The 16,334-nt window shown below is 45.2% G+C and overlaps 1 protein-coding gene across 1 annotated transcript in view; it reads right to left on the bottom strand.

Moving 5' to 3' along the window:
- The window catches only part of LOC138371431 (uncharacterized), an 85,523-nt gene extending 69,515 nt beyond the window's left edge, over positions 1-16,008 (bottom strand). The window contains exon 1 of the mRNA XM_069336276.1: positions 14,730-16,008. Coding sequence (XP_069192377.1) covers positions 14,730-15,004 — 275 coding nt within the window. The 5' untranslated portion in view covers positions 15,005-16,008. The remainder of the gene's footprint in view (positions 1-14,729) is intronic.
- Positions 16,009-16,334: the final 326 nt, after the last annotated feature.

The following is a 16,334-nucleotide window of genomic DNA, read 5'->3' as shown; positions in this document are numbered from 1 at the left end:
ACTGGCGTTTCATGACCTTATGCTCGAGTTTCACATCCTTATACTGGCGTTTCATGACCTTATGCTCGAGTTTCACATCCTTATACTGGCGTTTCATGACCTTATGCTCGAGTTTCACATCCTTATACTGGCGTTTCATGACCTTATGCTCGAGTTTCACATCCTTATACTGGCGTTTCATGACCTTATGCTCGAGTTTCACATCCTTATACTGGCGTTTCATGACCTTATGCTCGAGTTTCACATCCTTATACTGGCGTTTCATTACCTTATGCTCGAGTTTCACATCCTTATACTGGCGTTTCATGACCTTATTCTCGAGTTTCACATCCTTATACTCGCGTTTCATGACCTTATGCTCAAGTTTCACATCCTTATACTGGCGTTTCGCACCAATAAGCTTCCACATGGATAATGGGATACTCAGTAGTATATCCAAGTTTGACATTTGCAGTGTATCGGTTGAAGGTTTTGAGTTCATATTAATGTTCAGATGCTGGCCCAGGATTCATCAAGTATTTACACAACCCCTTACGAAACCTTTTTATCTTTCCTCAAAATTGAATCATCTTTACATTTAATAAACGAATTACAAGCTTCCAAACACTTCACAACCCAAGTTAATTATTGTTATAAGACAATCTCGGAGTGCTTCCGAGCTCATAAACTGTTTAATAAATGTAAACAAAGCAGACTTGATTGAGGAAAGATGTACATGTTTCGGAAATGGTTGTGTAAATACTTGAGGAACTGTAGCCGTGATTAGTTACAGGTGCGACACTGTTCAGCACTATTATAAATATATGACACGCGGTAATTATGTGACACGGCGAATATAATTTTATGACACGGAAAGTCTAATTTGATATAATTGTTGTTATTTAAATATGTGGCTAAATACACTGACACACAGCTGGCTGGTCCTGTATAATACACCCATCGTGTAGCCATAGTTGGTCCTGTGTACTGTGTCTATTGTGTACCCATGGTCGGTCCTGTATATTACATCCATCGTGTGTACCAATGGCTGGTGCTGTATACTACACTATATTTTCTCCATATCACAGTGTACGTACATCATACGTTTGCTCACATTATGAGATGTGTGATGGACTAAAGCATACTAGCTAACTGGGTGTTTAGGACGGGGCCTTAATGACCCTGGAGGGTGATTACCCGCAGGTGCCCAACTCCAAATGACTCTCATCCATGTCAGCTTGAAGTGGCCACATCGCTCAACTGATGGGTAGTCTGATAATATAGTGATTATTTTTGTATTTCATCCTGATTATTCCTGATTAAATTTTGATTATATATTCTGGTTAAGCTCCGACCTTGATATTTTCCACACAACAAGACTGGTTAAACACTCAACCAAACCCCAGGAACATAAAACTCCCACACACACACACACACACACACACACACACACACACACACACACACACACACACACACACACACACACACACACACACACACACACACACACACACACACACACACAGGTCGTTCTCAATCCAGCATCCACCCTACTCCTCCCCCCTCCACCCAACCTCTTACCACACACCCAATTCTCCGATGTGCTGATGGTGTTCAAAGCTGCAGTCCACACGACTACGACCGCTTTTAGAAGCTGTCAGATCCAAATGCAAGACAAGGTTCTCGGAAAATTAAGTTTAAGCGAATGTGTGTGTGTGTGTGTGTGTGTGTGTGTGTGTGTGTGTGTGTGTGTGTGTGTGTGTGTGTGTGTAATTACCTAAGTATAGTTACAGGATGAGAGCTACGCTCGTGGTGTCCCGTCTTACCAGCACTCTTTGTCATATAACGCTTTGAAACTACTGACGGTCTTGGCCTCCACCACCTTCGAGTGTGTGTGTGTGTGTGTCTGTGTGTGTGTGTGTGTGTGTGTGTGTGTGTGTGTGTGTGTGTGTGTGTGTGCGTGCGTGCGTGCGTGCGTGCGTGCGTGCGTGCGGAAGAAAACCTCAGCTATAGAGAAAACTATATTTTTGTTTGGAGCGCAAAAATGATGCAGTACGATACTTTTTCCTTTTATTTATGTTTATGTCTGGCGGAAGTAACGTGCGAGTGCAGATGAAAGGTACGATAGTTTTTATAAATTTCTGGCTCGAGGATAAACAAACTCGTGGGCATGTTTGTTTCATATAATGTTTGTATGACTGTTTCTGCTTATGTCGGTCTGCCTGTCTGTCTGTCTCTTTCCTGGTGTTTTTTTCTGATTTCCTTTCCAGTATGTAATGCATTTTTCTCTTTCAAATTTTTCTAATTTTTCAGGGTACTGAGTTTTTGATGTTGAAAATATCCTATTTTTATACTCAAACCGTAAAATGCAATTGCCTTCTTTCACATGAGCATACACGCACACAACCACCTACACTCAAACACACACTCACACGCATACACACGGGATCCAAGAGTCAATGCTCGATCCTGCAGACACAATTAGGTGATACACACACAAAACACATACACACACACACACACACACACACACACACACACACACACACACACACACACACACACACACACACACACACACACACGGGTGGGAGGGGGTCGTGGCTGAATGGACAGTGCTTGGGACTCGTAATCCCAGGGTGAAAGAAACTCTGCCCATTCGTTTCCGCCTCAACCGGGAATCGAACCCGGAGCCTCAGGACTAGAAATCCGAAACGCTGTCCACTCAGCTGTCAGGAAGGAAGTCAGTGTTAGAAGACTACAAGTGGTTCACATTTATCTGTTCAGAGAAGAATAAAAACATTTCACAAAATTCCCAACAAGTACTTAAGAGATCAAATAAAAAATAACGAGGCGATCACAAAGAACAGAACAAAGTGTAGCTTGGAATGTGACCAACAGCGACGGAAATAGGATCCCATGTACTCAGGAAACTCGTCACTGTTAAGGTAAACTTACATTGGTTAAAAATGGCCAGTTTACAACACTAAAAGACTAGACAGGCCATTGTGTAAACATTATCTTTATGCTCCCTGTTCCTGTGAGCTGTGTGCTCTGCGCTCCTCTTATACGAGGCAGCTGCTGGTAGTCAGGACAACACGGGTCCTCGCTCTAATGCAATCGGGTTAAAATTCTTCTTGGCACAACAGAGTTCCGGCCCATTTCCCCCCTTACTGGTGACCAATTATGCTCTTGTGGGGCAGTGGCCCTCAGAGGTCGGACAAGTAAGTAGCTACCTTTATCAAATATAAATATAAATTAGTAACCGATAATAACAGATAATCATAAAAATCGTGCATAAAACATCGAGATAAAAGTGTTTGAATACGCCTGGAAGGCAAGATGTACTTTAGGAAATTGATCACATATACCCTGCCTATAACGTGTGTTAAGCTGACATCAATGTCACCAGAGGACATCACAAGCCAGTGGAGGACGTCACATGTAAACATTGAGGCTTAGATGCCCACCACGACAGTCGAGAGGTGGGACCAAAGAGCCGAAGCTCAACCCCCGCAAGCACAACTAGGTGAGTACTCACTAGCCAGTGCTCTGCGGAGCGGTGAGGTTATCTTGAGATGATTTCGGGGCTTTTTAGTGTCCCCGCGACCCGGTCCTAGACCAGGCCTCCACCCCTAGGAAGCAACCCGTGACAGCTGACTAACTCCCAGGTACCTATTTACTGCTAGGTAACAGGGGAATCAGGGTAAAAGAAACTCTGCCCATTGTTTCTCGCCAGCGCCCGGGATCGAACCCGGGACCACAGAATCACGCGTTCAGTGTTCTGTCCGCTCAGCCACCGGCTCCCTAAGTGAGCCGATGAGGTTGGTGTTCTGATACATATATTCCAGCTAGATTCAGATAGCATAAAATAGTGCAATACTGGTGAGTGTTTGTGATACGAATGAAGACGTCGCGAATGAAGACGTCGCGAATGAAAAAGAGCCACAATGATGGTGGATTTATTAGGTATAAGATGAAGAGTAGAGGTGAGAGCTGCCCACACAGTGACCAAACAAGGGCCGCCCACGGGACCAGAGAAGAGATAAGGATGACAAAGCTAATCTTGGCGGATTAAAAACCTCTCTTATGAAGAGATATTAAAAACGCTTATTTTACTTCCTCTAGAAGGACGACGATTAAAGAGGATATAACTGAAGTATACAGATGGATAAAGGGCAGATATTAATAGCGGGCTAAATATATAAACACGAAACAATACATTCATTCAGGATAAGTTTAGATTCATAAAATATCTGGAATGTACTTTATGTTAGTAGTGAGAACCCTGAACAGTGCTAGCCAATGTTTTTGACTATCTAAACAGTGCCCTTTTACTCAGGTACTCAGGTGCAATTAGGAGCAGGTTGAGGGAGTAATTAGGAGCAGGTTGACAGAGCAACAGGGAGCAGGTTGACAGAGCAACTGGGAGCAGGTTGACAGAGCAACTGGGAGCAGGTTGACGGAGCAACTGGGAGCAGGTTGACAGAGCAACTGGGAGCAGGTTGACGGAGCAACTGGGAGCAGGTTGACGGAGCAACTGGGAGCAGGTTGACGGATCAACTGGGAGCAGGTTGACGGAGCAACTGGGAGCAGGTTGACGGAGCAACTGGGAGCAGGTTGACGGAGCAACTGGGAGCAGGTTGACGGAGCAACTGGGAGCAGGTTGACGGGGCAACTGGGAGCAGGTTGACGGAGCAACTGGGAGCAGGTTGACGGGGCAACTGGGAGCAGGTTGACGGAGCAACTGGGAGCAGGTTGACGGAGCAACTGGGAGCAGGTTGACGGAGCAACTGGGAGCAGGTTGACAGAGCAACTGGGAGCAGGTTGACGGAGCAACTGGGAGCAGGTTGACGGAGCAACTGGGAGCAGGTTGACAGAGCAACTGGGAGCAGGTTGACGGAGCAACTGGGAGCAGGTTGACGGAGCAACTGGGAGCAGGTTGACGGAGCAACTGGGAGCAGGTTGACAGAGCAACTGGGAGCAGGTTGACGGAGCAACTGGGAGCAGGTTGACGGAGCAACTGGGAGCAGGTTGACGGAGCAACTGGGAGCAGGTTGACAGAGCAACTGGGAGCAGGTTGACGGAGCAACTGGGAGCAGGTTGACGGAGCAACTGGGAGCAGGTTGACGGAGCAACTGGGAGCAGGTTGACGGAGCAACTGGGAGCAGGTTGACGGAGCAACTGGGAGCAGGTTGACGGAGCAACTGGGAGCAGGTTGACGGGGCAACTGGGAGCAGGTTGACGGGGCAACTGGGAGCAGGTTGACGGGACAACTGGGAGCAGGTTGACGGAGCAACTGGGAGCAGGTTGACAGAGCAACTGGGAGCAGGTTGACGGAGCAACTGGGAGCAGGTTGACGGAGCAACTGGGAGCAGGTTGACGGAGCAACTGGGAGCAGGTTGACAGAGCAACTGGGAGCAGGTTGACAGAGCAACTGGGAGCAGGTTGACGGAGCAACTGGGAGCAGGTTGACGGAGCAACTGGAAGCAGGTTGACGGGGCAACTGGGAGCAGGTAGACAGAGCAACTGGAAGCAGGTTGACGGAGCAACTGGGAGCAGGTTGACGGAGCAACTGGGAGCAGGTAGACAGAGCAACTGGGAGCAGGTTGACGGAGCAACTGGGAGCAGGTTGACGGAGCAACTGGGAGCAGGTTGACGGAGCAACTGGGAGCAGGTTGACGAGATACTCAGTAAAAGCAGGTCTTTGTCTACAATGAATACTCTTAGGATTATGTCGGAGATATTAAATTATCTCTCTAAAATCTAAATTATATCTCTAAATGAAGGTGAACCGCCGAGCTGCAACACAGGTCAACAATACCAAACCAGTTCCAAATATAAAAACTCTTCTACAGGAACTTCTATTCAATGGTCCACAGAGCGGAGGATAGAACCCTCATAGATATAGCTTATCTTGTGCTACAAGAGACAAGTACTACACTGTACTACAAGAGATAAATACTACACTGTACTACATGAGACAAGTACTACACTGTACTACAACAGACAAGTACTACACTGTGCTACAAGAGATAAATACTACACTGTACTACAAGAGACTAGTACTACACTGTACTACAAGAGATAAATACTACACTGTACTACAAGAGACAAGTACTACACTGTACTACATGAGACAAGTACTACACTGTACTACATGAGACAAGTACTACACTGTACTACATGAGACAAGTACTACACTGTACTACATGAGACAAGTACTACACTGTACTACAAGAGACAAGTACTACACTGTACTACAAGAGACAAGTACTACACTGTACTACAAGAGACAAGTACTACACTGTACTACATGAGACAAGTACTACACTGTGCTACATGAGACAAGTACTACACTGTACTACAAGAGACAAGTACTACACTGTACTACAAGAGACAAGTACTACACTGTACTACAAGAGACAAGTACTACACTGTACTACAAGAGACAAGTACTACACTGTGCTACAAGAGACAAGTACTACACTGTGCTACAAGAGACAAGTACTACACTGTACTACAAGAGACAAGTACTACACTGTACTACAAGAGACAAGTACTACACTGTGCTACAAGAGACAAGTACTACACTGTGCTACAAGAGACAAGTACTACACTGTACTACAAGAGACTCCCAGAGTACTTGTCAATATTACCATCTACAAGTTTGCTGATCTTATCAGATGACCATAAATAATAAATGGAATAACTAGTGTGAATTTCGCTGTCTCACATCTACTAAATTTCGCTACAATTTTCGGTACACTTCTGCTGTCGGCTGCTGAAAGGCTCAAGTGCGTCTTAGGAGTACTAGCTTCGGCTAACTCATCAGTTCTCTCATGCATTCGGAGGACATTACGGTTTGGTTATCTTGAGGTTATCTTGAGATGATTTCGGGGCTTTTTAGTGTCCTCGACCAGGCTTCCACCCCCAGGAAGCAGCCCGTGACAGCTGACTAACTCCCAGGTACCTATTTACTGCTAGGTAAGAGGGCATTCAGGGTGAAAGAAACTTTGCCCATTTGTTTCTGCCTTGTGCGGGAATCGAACCCGCGCCACAGAATTACGAGTCCTGCGCGCTATCCACCAGGCTACGAGGCCCCTGTATTGTGGGATACATCGGAGACAGACTCTGATTCCATCATTAATTATTGAATTATTTATGAGTCTTGCCTCAGTCACAAGCTCGTCATACATGTGTGTTGATGAGTTGAGATTAATCAAGGATGACAGAGTCACTCGTAATTACCGTGTCAGCTTTGGGTTCATAGATTCATTTCAGTGAGAGGAGTATGGCAAACTAATTATGTCTGAATAGCACAGTCCCAGTTATTAACACTAGCGCCCCTCTCAGAGCCGTCTTTAGTTATCGCAACAACTGCACTTCTGACACCATTAATGGACGGTGTGGGGGAACCATCGGTGTAAATACTTTGGGAGAGGGAGCACTTTACGACCATCAGTCTGGCTTAAGGAACTGTACTTTGTCTCAAGTCGAATCACAGGTTGATCTTTAATCATCTTATTGGGTGGGAAAGGTAATATTGTAATTTGTACTATGGCGATCTCCAATGGTATCGGGAAGTGCCGCTGCTGTCTCCATTGTTAGACAACATGTACCTGATACACTCTGAGTTCAGATGTAGTTTTGCTAGTCCATTTACAAGGATTCTGACCATGGATAAAGGAGGCTTTGAGCGCGTCAGTGCAAAGGTTGGGGGTCAGTCCAAGCATCTTGTTAACCAGACCACACACTAGAATCGATTCTTAATCAACTTGAGAATGGTCCAGGACGGACCGAAACGTCGTCGTCCCTTCACCTTGTAGTGTATGGTCTGGTCAACATTCTTCAGCCACACTATTGTGACTCATCGCCTCCAAGCATCTTGTTACCAATTAAAGCCTTGATTTCAGAGATTCAATCATTTACATTTGGAATATTGAGCTCCTTCCTGATGTTTAGTAATTTGGTTGTACTTTATGTACTCACGACGTCCCCCCCTCCCCCCCAAAAAATCCTATAGTACTGTAGCCGAAGTAGAGGGAAATCTATGTGTTGTTGAGCAGTACCGGGGTACCCACAGTACTCAACAAATTAGCTACTATGGCAATAACAAACACGCCCCCCCCCACACTTCCACACACACACACACACACACACACACACACACACACACACACACACACACACACACACACACACACACACACACACACACACACACTCACGTCTGGGTCTGAGAAAGAGGAGAGAGAGAGAGAGAATAAAAAAGTGATTTAGTTATGCGTAAGTATTCACATAGGTAATTAAAATTAAAATAATCCGAGCGTTTTCGCAATTTAACAGATTTTTAAGTACAGTGTATATTATCGAAAACGTATCAAATTACGAAAGCTCTCGGATACTTTTCATTTCTTATGTTGATATATATATATACATATAATATATATAAATTTTATATAACACGATAAATTACGTTGTGCGAGGAAACTGCTAATGACATGAGGTGCAACAAAACACACTGTGTTTGACAACAATGAATAAATCAAGGTAGTTCTGATTGAAGCCAATAAAAGCGAGCTTTAAAGTTCAAAGTTCACTCTGCCAGAGTTGTTCTTTGTGTGCTGGTCACCTATTCATCATGTGCAACGAAAAACGTGAGTAATTTTACTCACTATATTAATGAAATGCGAATAAAAATGAGTCTAAATTGTTATGATTAATATTTGAAGTTTGGTGAATAAGAAAAATTGGTGCACTCAAAACTGTGATTATGGAATACGTGAGAAGGTTAGAGGGGGGGGGGGGAATATTGTCCTCATTTTCCTTCCTCCTTTCTCCTTGCTCTCTCTCACTCTCTCTCTCTCACTCTCTCTCTCTCACTCTCTCTCTCTCTCTCTCACTCTCTCTCTCTCTCTCTCTCTCTCTCTCTCTCTCTCTCTCTCTCTCTCTCTCTCTCTCTCTCTCTCTCTCTCTCTCTCTCTCTTATTGGGGTTTGAACACTTTCAAGCGCCCTTGGGAATGTTTTTCGTACTTAATATATATATCCTTATTTTTCACGCTAGTGCAATAATTCAAAAAATAAATTGTTTCAACAAATCAAAATTATCTGTATCTTCCAGTTATAAAAGAACGCAACATGATTGGTTAATTGATTAATTCTCTTGGATGTGATTGGCCAGGACATATATCCTTGGCTCACCAATCCCACCACCGTTCATAGTGGGCTCTTCGGGTTATTAATGTCGCAATACAAGTGGTCTTTTGATCGCTCTCGGCCAATGAAACGAGTACAATACGAGACCTGGATGGTGTGCTGCCTCGTGCTATCTTTCAGGTCAATGGTGTCTTCTATTTTATTATTATTAGTAGTAGTATTATACGTTAGTGGATTTTTTTTATTATTATTTTCTACCACAAACGTGGCCACACATTTACAATGCTAACCAGCATATATACATTTTCTTCTGTCCTCCATAGACAGGGTTAGAGACCAGTTAAACATATAGTTCAGGGATTTATTGAACAAGTGGATTTTTTTTATTTATTTTCTACCACAAACGTACGTTAGTGGATTTTTTTTATTATTATTTTCTACCACAAACGTGGCCACACATTTACAATGCTAACCAGCATATATACATTTTCTTCTGTCCTCCATAGACAGGGTTAGAGACCAGTTAAACATATAGTTCAGGGATTTATTGAACAACGTTAGTGGATGCTGGGGACACGGAACTCAACCTAACATGAGAGACACCTTATGCTATCAACGTCACCACACAAGAAACTAACAACAAGACTCACCCTACCGCCAAACCTTCCCCCAAATGCCAGCGAACAAAATTTTTTCAAGAATTCCTTCTTCGTGGAATAATGCAGACGCCACCCAGAGACCACCGAGGAACTCTCGAAATAAATGACTCAATTAATCTTTGGATTTCATTTGGGAGTGACGGTGTTGTCGGAGGTTCGACAGTCCACGGGCCTATGGCAGACATATATTTAAGGAAGTGTACAAGCTCCTTGTTTGTTTGTCTGTGTGTCTGTCTGTTCAAGTATTTGATAAAGTTTTACACTTACGAAGCCAGACCTAGGGAGGAGCTTTAGTAATGGGCGGTGTCAAGTGAATCTGTCAGAGGGATTAATTTTTGCGAGTAGAAGGAGAGAGAGAAAGAGAGAGAGAGACAGAGAGACAGAGAGAGACAGAGAGAGACAGAGAGAGAGAGAGAGAGAGAGAGAGAGAGAGAGAGAGAGAAATCTTTCTGCGTCTCTGTATAATGTGTTCATTTTGGATGTCTATCTGTCTGTGTCTGTTTCTCCCCCTTTCCCTCTTTTCTCGTACCCAATCTTCCTCTTAGTTATGCTTCCTCCGATTCCTGTTCTCTCCCCTCATCTATCTTTGCCTTCCCCCTCTGATACCTTTTTTTATTTTAGTTTTTTATTTTCCACACCTTATCGTTCAGCTCTCCCTCTCTCCCTTAATTCTCACTTCCCGGTTTCCACTCTGCTGTTAGCTGTTTCATGTCCCCCTGCTTGTTCTCTCTCTCTCTCTCTCTCTCTCTCCTTTGATTCCCCTTTCCTATTTATTCTTTCCATTGTCTTCTCTCCTACTCCGTGTTCACATTGTACTTTTCCCAATCACCAGTCCCCTGTCTCCCGTCCACTGTCTCTTGTGCACTGTCTCCCGTCCACTGTCTCATCCCACCCGCGAAAATGTATTTTTCAGGTAAAGACAGGTGTCACAGTTACCACCTGGAGCAGATAACACGCTCCAACAGCCTCTTTACCTCGGCCCATTACTCCCTCCCAGGACTGTGTTGGCAACACTGCTTGTTTGGTGGTGAAAAATATTGTCTAGGAAATTAGATTTGGTATTATAAACGTGTGTATATATCTGTATTACATGTAATAAAGAGGAGAGGGAGGGAAGGAGGGAGGGAAGGAGGGAGGGAGAGAGAGAGATAGAGGGAGAGTGAGTGAGTTAGAAATATGATTGATTAATATTTTTATTATATAATAATGTTATAATGAAATTAATATTTTCAATGTTGGAAAATATTTATAACCATATCAATTGGAAAAATACTACTACTACTACTAATATAATAATAATAATAATAATATAAGTACGGTGAACAGCAATAAAAATATCGATAACAATGTTAGGAAGAAAAATGAAGACATAGAACAATGCTAGCAAGAACGTTGCAGTGAAGAACAATTACAACGAAAATGATTCATCCTTTAAGTAGAACACTGAAGCAGACACCCACACCAACACACCCTGGGAGAAGAACACTGAAGTAGACACCCACACCAGTATACTCTGGCAGAGTCACAGAGAATTCGGACACTCACTAGCCATTCAGTATAATCTGATTGCGTTTATCTGCTCATTTGCATGTCTGATATCCTCCTCCTCTCCCCCTCCTCTCTTCCCTCCACTCCGTCCCCTCCAACAGCTCCGTCCTGGCAACAAGAGACACTTTCACTTGCTAATAATGTACTGAATTCGAGTGTGTCCTGTTGCTGACACTTTCACTGAGGGCTGCTTTAAGACCTGGGTAGGTGTGTGGGTGGGGTCTCAGAGCTTTCTTGTGTGGGTGGGTGGTGTCTCAGAGCTTTCTTGTGTGGGTGGGTGGTGTCTCAGGGCTTTCTTGTGTGTGTGTGGGTGGTGTCTCAGAGCTTTCTTGTGTGTGTGTGGGTGGGGTCTCAGAGCTTTCTTGTGTGGGTGGGTGGTGTCTCAGAGCTTTCTTGTGTGTGTGGGTGGTGTCTCAGAGCTTTCTTGTGTGGGTGGGTGGTGTCTCAGGGCTTTCTTGTGTGTGTGGGTGGTGTCTCAGGGCTTTCTTGTGTGTGTGTGGGTGGTGTCTCAGGGCTTTCTTGTGTGTGTGTGGGTGGTGTCTCAGGGCTTTCTTGTGTGTGTGTGGGTGGTGTCTCAGGGCTTTCTTGTGTGTGTGTGGGTGGTGTCTCAGGGCTTTCTTGTGTGTGTGTGGGTGGTGTCTCAGAGCTTTCTTGTGTGTGTGGGTGGGGTCTCAGGGCTTTCTTGTGTGTGTGTGGTTGGGGTCTCAGGGCTTTCTTGTGTGTGTGGGTGGGGTCTCAGGGCTTTCTTGTGTGTGTGGGTGGTGTGTCAGGGCTTTCTTGTGTGCGGGTGGTGTCTCAGGGCTTTCTTGTGTGTGTGGGTGGTGTCTCAGGGCTTTCTTGTGTGTGTGGGTGGGGTCTCAGGGCTTTCTTGTGTGTGTGGGTGGGGTTTCAGAGCTTTCTTGTGTGTGTGTGGGTGGGGTCTCAGAGCTTTCTTGTGTGTGTGTGGGTGGGGTCTCAGAGCTTTCTTGTGTGTGTGTGTGGGGTCTCAGGGCTTTCTTGTGTGTGTGGGTGGTGTCTCAGGGCTTTCTTGTGTGTGTGGGTGGGGTTTCAGAGCTTTCTTGTGTGTGTGGGTGGGGTCTCAGGGCTTTCTTGTGTGTGTGGGTGGTGTCTCAGGGCTTTCTTGTGTGTGTGGGTGGGGTTTCAGAGCTTTCTTGTGTGTGTGGGTGGGGTCTCAGGGCTTTCTTGTGTGTGTGGGTGGGGTCTCAGGGCTTTCTTCTGTGTGTGGGTGGGGTCTCAGGGCTTTCTTGTGTGTGTGGGTGGGGTCTCAGGGCTTTCTTGTGTGTGTGGGTGGGGTCTCAGGGCTTTCTTGTGTGTGTGGGTGGGGTCTCAGGGCTTTCTTGTGTGTGTGGGTGGGGTCTCAGGGCTTTCTTGTGTGTGTGGGTGGGGTCTCAGGGCTTTCTTGTGTGTGGGTGGGGTCTCAGGGCTTTCTTGTGTGTGTGGGTGGGGTCTCAGGGCTTTCTTGTGTGTGTGTGGGTGGTGTCTCAGGGCTTTCTTGTGTGTGTGTGGGTGGTGTCTCAGGGCTTTCTTGTGTGTGTGTGGGTGGGGTCTCAGGGCTTTCTTGTGTGTGTGGGTGGGGTCTCAGGGCTTTCTTGTGTGTGTGGGTGGTGTCTCAGGGCTTTCTTGTGTGTGTGGGTGGGGGTCTTGTCTGTCTCTACTTAACGAGGGTAAGTGTGTGTTTCTGTGTTCATGAACTGTAATGTATCTGTTATCTTGATATCAGTTTTTCACCTTTTTTTGTTCTCTTGATATCCACATGTCCCCTCTTTTCTTTTCTTGATATCCTCATGTCACCTTTTTTGCTTTCTTGCCGCACTCTCTCTTTTTTTTTGCCCTTAACCAGAAAAAAGAATAGAAGCTTTTTCATTTACTCTCTTTTTTCATTTAATCTTGTTTCCGTTATCCGTTACGTCGATATCGTTTTCATTCTCATTAAAACTTATGAGAATGAAAACAACACATATTAAAACAATCTTATTAACATCACGGTAAGATTGTGAGATGTACTGTGGGGAGTGACATGAATGAACGTTGGTGTGTGATATGTGTGAGGTGTAGTCTGGTGTCTGATATGAGGTTGTGAGGTGTTGTCTGGTGTCTGATATGAGGTTGTGAGGTGTAGTCTGGAGAGTGATATGAGGTTGTGAGGTGTACTCTGGTGAGTGATAAGAGGTTGTGAGGTGTACTCTGGTGAGTGATAAGAGGTTGTGAGGTGAACTCTGGTGAGTGATATGAGGTTGTGAGGTGTACTCTGGTGAGTGATATGAGGTTGTGAGGTGTACTCTGGTGAGTGATAAGAGGTTGTGAGGTGTACTCTGGTGAGTGATAAGAGGTTGTGAGGTGAACTCTGGTGAGTGATATGAGGTTGTGAGGTGTACTCTGGTGAGTGATATGAGGTTGTGAGGTGTAGTCTGGAGAGTGATATGAGGTTGTGAGGTGTAGTCTGGTGAGTGATATGAGGTTGTGAGGTGTACTCTGGTGAGTGATAAGAGGTTGTGAGGTGTACTCTGGTGAGTGATAAGAGGTTGTGAGGTGAACTCTGGTGAGTGATATGAGGTTGTGAGGTGTACTCTGGTGAGTGATATGAGGTTGTGAGGTGTACTCTGGTGAGTGATATGAGGTTGTGAGGTGTACTCTGGTGAGTGATATGAGGTTGTGAGGTGTACTCTGATGAGGAATGAGGTTGTGAGGTGTACTCTGGTGAGTGATATGAGGTTGTGAGGTGTACTCTGGTGAGTGATATGAGGTTGTGAGGTGTACTCTGGTGAGTGATATGAGGTTGTGAGGTGTACTCTGATGAGGAATATGAGGTGAACCACGGTGCCTGAGAGTTCAAGGTGCAGTGCGAAGCGTTTGATGATGGCAGCGGTGTGTCCTCCCCTCTCGCCCTCACCTGCCGGTATTAAAAACTTAAAAGGTGCAGGTTGAGAGAGAGAGAGAGAGAGAGAGAGAGAGAGAGAGAGAGAGAGAGAGAGAGAGAGAGAGAGAGAGAGAGAGAGAGAGAGGAGGAGGGTCTCTTTATTAGACCACTTTAGGGCATGCTTATAAAGATTTACTTTCTTGCTTTACAAATATTTGCTACTTTAGGATCTGGACTGGGTTTGGGCAGACTTTACTACAGTAAATGGAATCAAGTAGATTAAATAAAGTAGATTAAATCATCATCGGCACAAATGTAGATGGGGGGAGGGACCTTTGACAAGCCGCCAGCTTCCTAACCTCGTCGAGGCCACTAGAGAGATAGTGGCCCTCAGGTAAATAAAGGGAGAGTAGTTTGACAAAAATGTGGATGGTTAGCGATATCACTTTCGAATTAGCACAGTAGGAAGAGGATTGAGAGGACTCTACAGCTAGAACTTAAACGACGAATAACAAGTACTCACGGAGCATGAAGAGGACCATATTCCACCTGGTAGTGCACGGTGTCGGTCGGTGCGGCGATGACCTCTCCTGTGACCCAGTCCGGCCACACCCACGTCACCTCCACGGCCCTTTGTCTCAGAGGCACCAGACTCACGTTGCCCCACCCGTCGCTTGACCCCTGGCACCCAACCCATGCCCATCCGGCACCCCAGCACTCAAGCTGCCAGGTGTGCTGGGCTCTGGGGGCCATTGTTGACGGGAAGCTTGGCTCACCGGGGGAGGGGATCCTCTGCATGGGCTGCCGGGGAGGTCTTGGTGGGGGAGGGTTGGGGGTGGAAAAAGGTGGGTGCAGGATTATGTGGGGGAGGGTGGAGGGGGCGGGTTATGGTGCGTGACAGGTAATGGTGTATTATAGCGAGTGAGAAATAGTTGGACTAAAAACAGCAGAGGGTACAATGGCTCAGAGAGGGGAGAGGACAAAACTAAGGGGATGGAAATGGGAGGAGTCGAGAGAGGGAGAGTTGGAAGCACACCTGAAGAATATCCAGTGGTAGACACCTTGAGGGCAGGTGAGGTGTGAGGGCCAACGCCCACCCAACTGCGTCTTGGGCACTGGTGCCACTCCGGCTGGCTCCTTCACCGCCTCGCTTCAACACCTCACGCTCACTTCAACTCGGAACAAAATTTCATCACGCAATTTTCAGACGCACACTCTGTAAAGTCCTCGAGATGGGAAGGGATCAAACTTTTCCAAGAAATCGATTAGCTGTCACCAGTCTCCAGGTGACTCTCAAGCGTGTCCTGTTGTTTCTTTCACGAAGACTGGAGTCTCCAGGCGAGGGTTAGGAAGGCTAGTAGTTACGCTACGAACCATCTCTACAAGGCAACGAAGGGACGCCCCTCCAGGAGTGAGCGAAGGTCGGACACTTCTCTTAGTTGGTCATAAACCTGTTTTTTCGAGAACTTTGATTTTATTTTACCCGATGTTCCTGAGACCACTATACCCGCAGGCCACTGTATCCGAAGGTGGAGCCCTCGTTAGACAAGCATGCACTTCTTTCTTATATATAAGAATTCATACAGTAATAAAATAAATCACTAGATTCTCAAATAAAAAATCGTTACATGATTTTTCTTTTATTAACATAATAAAGCACCAGATAGTCTATCGTTTTGGTCCTTGCAATATATACAGACCATTTCAATTTTGTCTTCGACTGTTTGATTACAAAATATCACACTTGCTATCTTACTGTAATTTTCATATTGTATTATATATGTTTATTTATATATATATATATATATTCTCTGAAATTGAATATAAATCGACATAAAAATATATCGGTACAAAACTCAGACTTCGAGGCATGTAAAATATATTTATCTTATAAGAATATTTTGGTAAGTAATGATGTGTATTTTTGTTGCACATTGAAGTCTGACATATTTCTTGCTGATTACTGCAGACTCTCGAGAAATGTGTTTGCTTGCTACATATATTGCAGCGAGGGTCACATATTGCTTGTTGACGGTGACTGATGTGATCTTGGAAATTCGTCAATATAGCGAGTTATTTCCTGTATATATGTTTGTGTGCGTGTGTATGTGTGTGTGTGTGATTGTGG

The sequence above is a fragment of the Procambarus clarkii genome, chromosome 35 (assembly GCF_040958095.1).
Source record: "Procambarus clarkii isolate CNS0578487 chromosome 35, FALCON_Pclarkii_2.0, whole genome shotgun sequence".
In the NCBI taxonomy this organism is placed as follows: Eukaryota; Metazoa; Arthropoda; class Malacostraca; order Decapoda; family Cambaridae; genus Procambarus; species Procambarus clarkii.
Note: the sequence above shows the minus strand (reverse complement) of the source record. Positions and strands in the feature narration are given on the sequence as shown.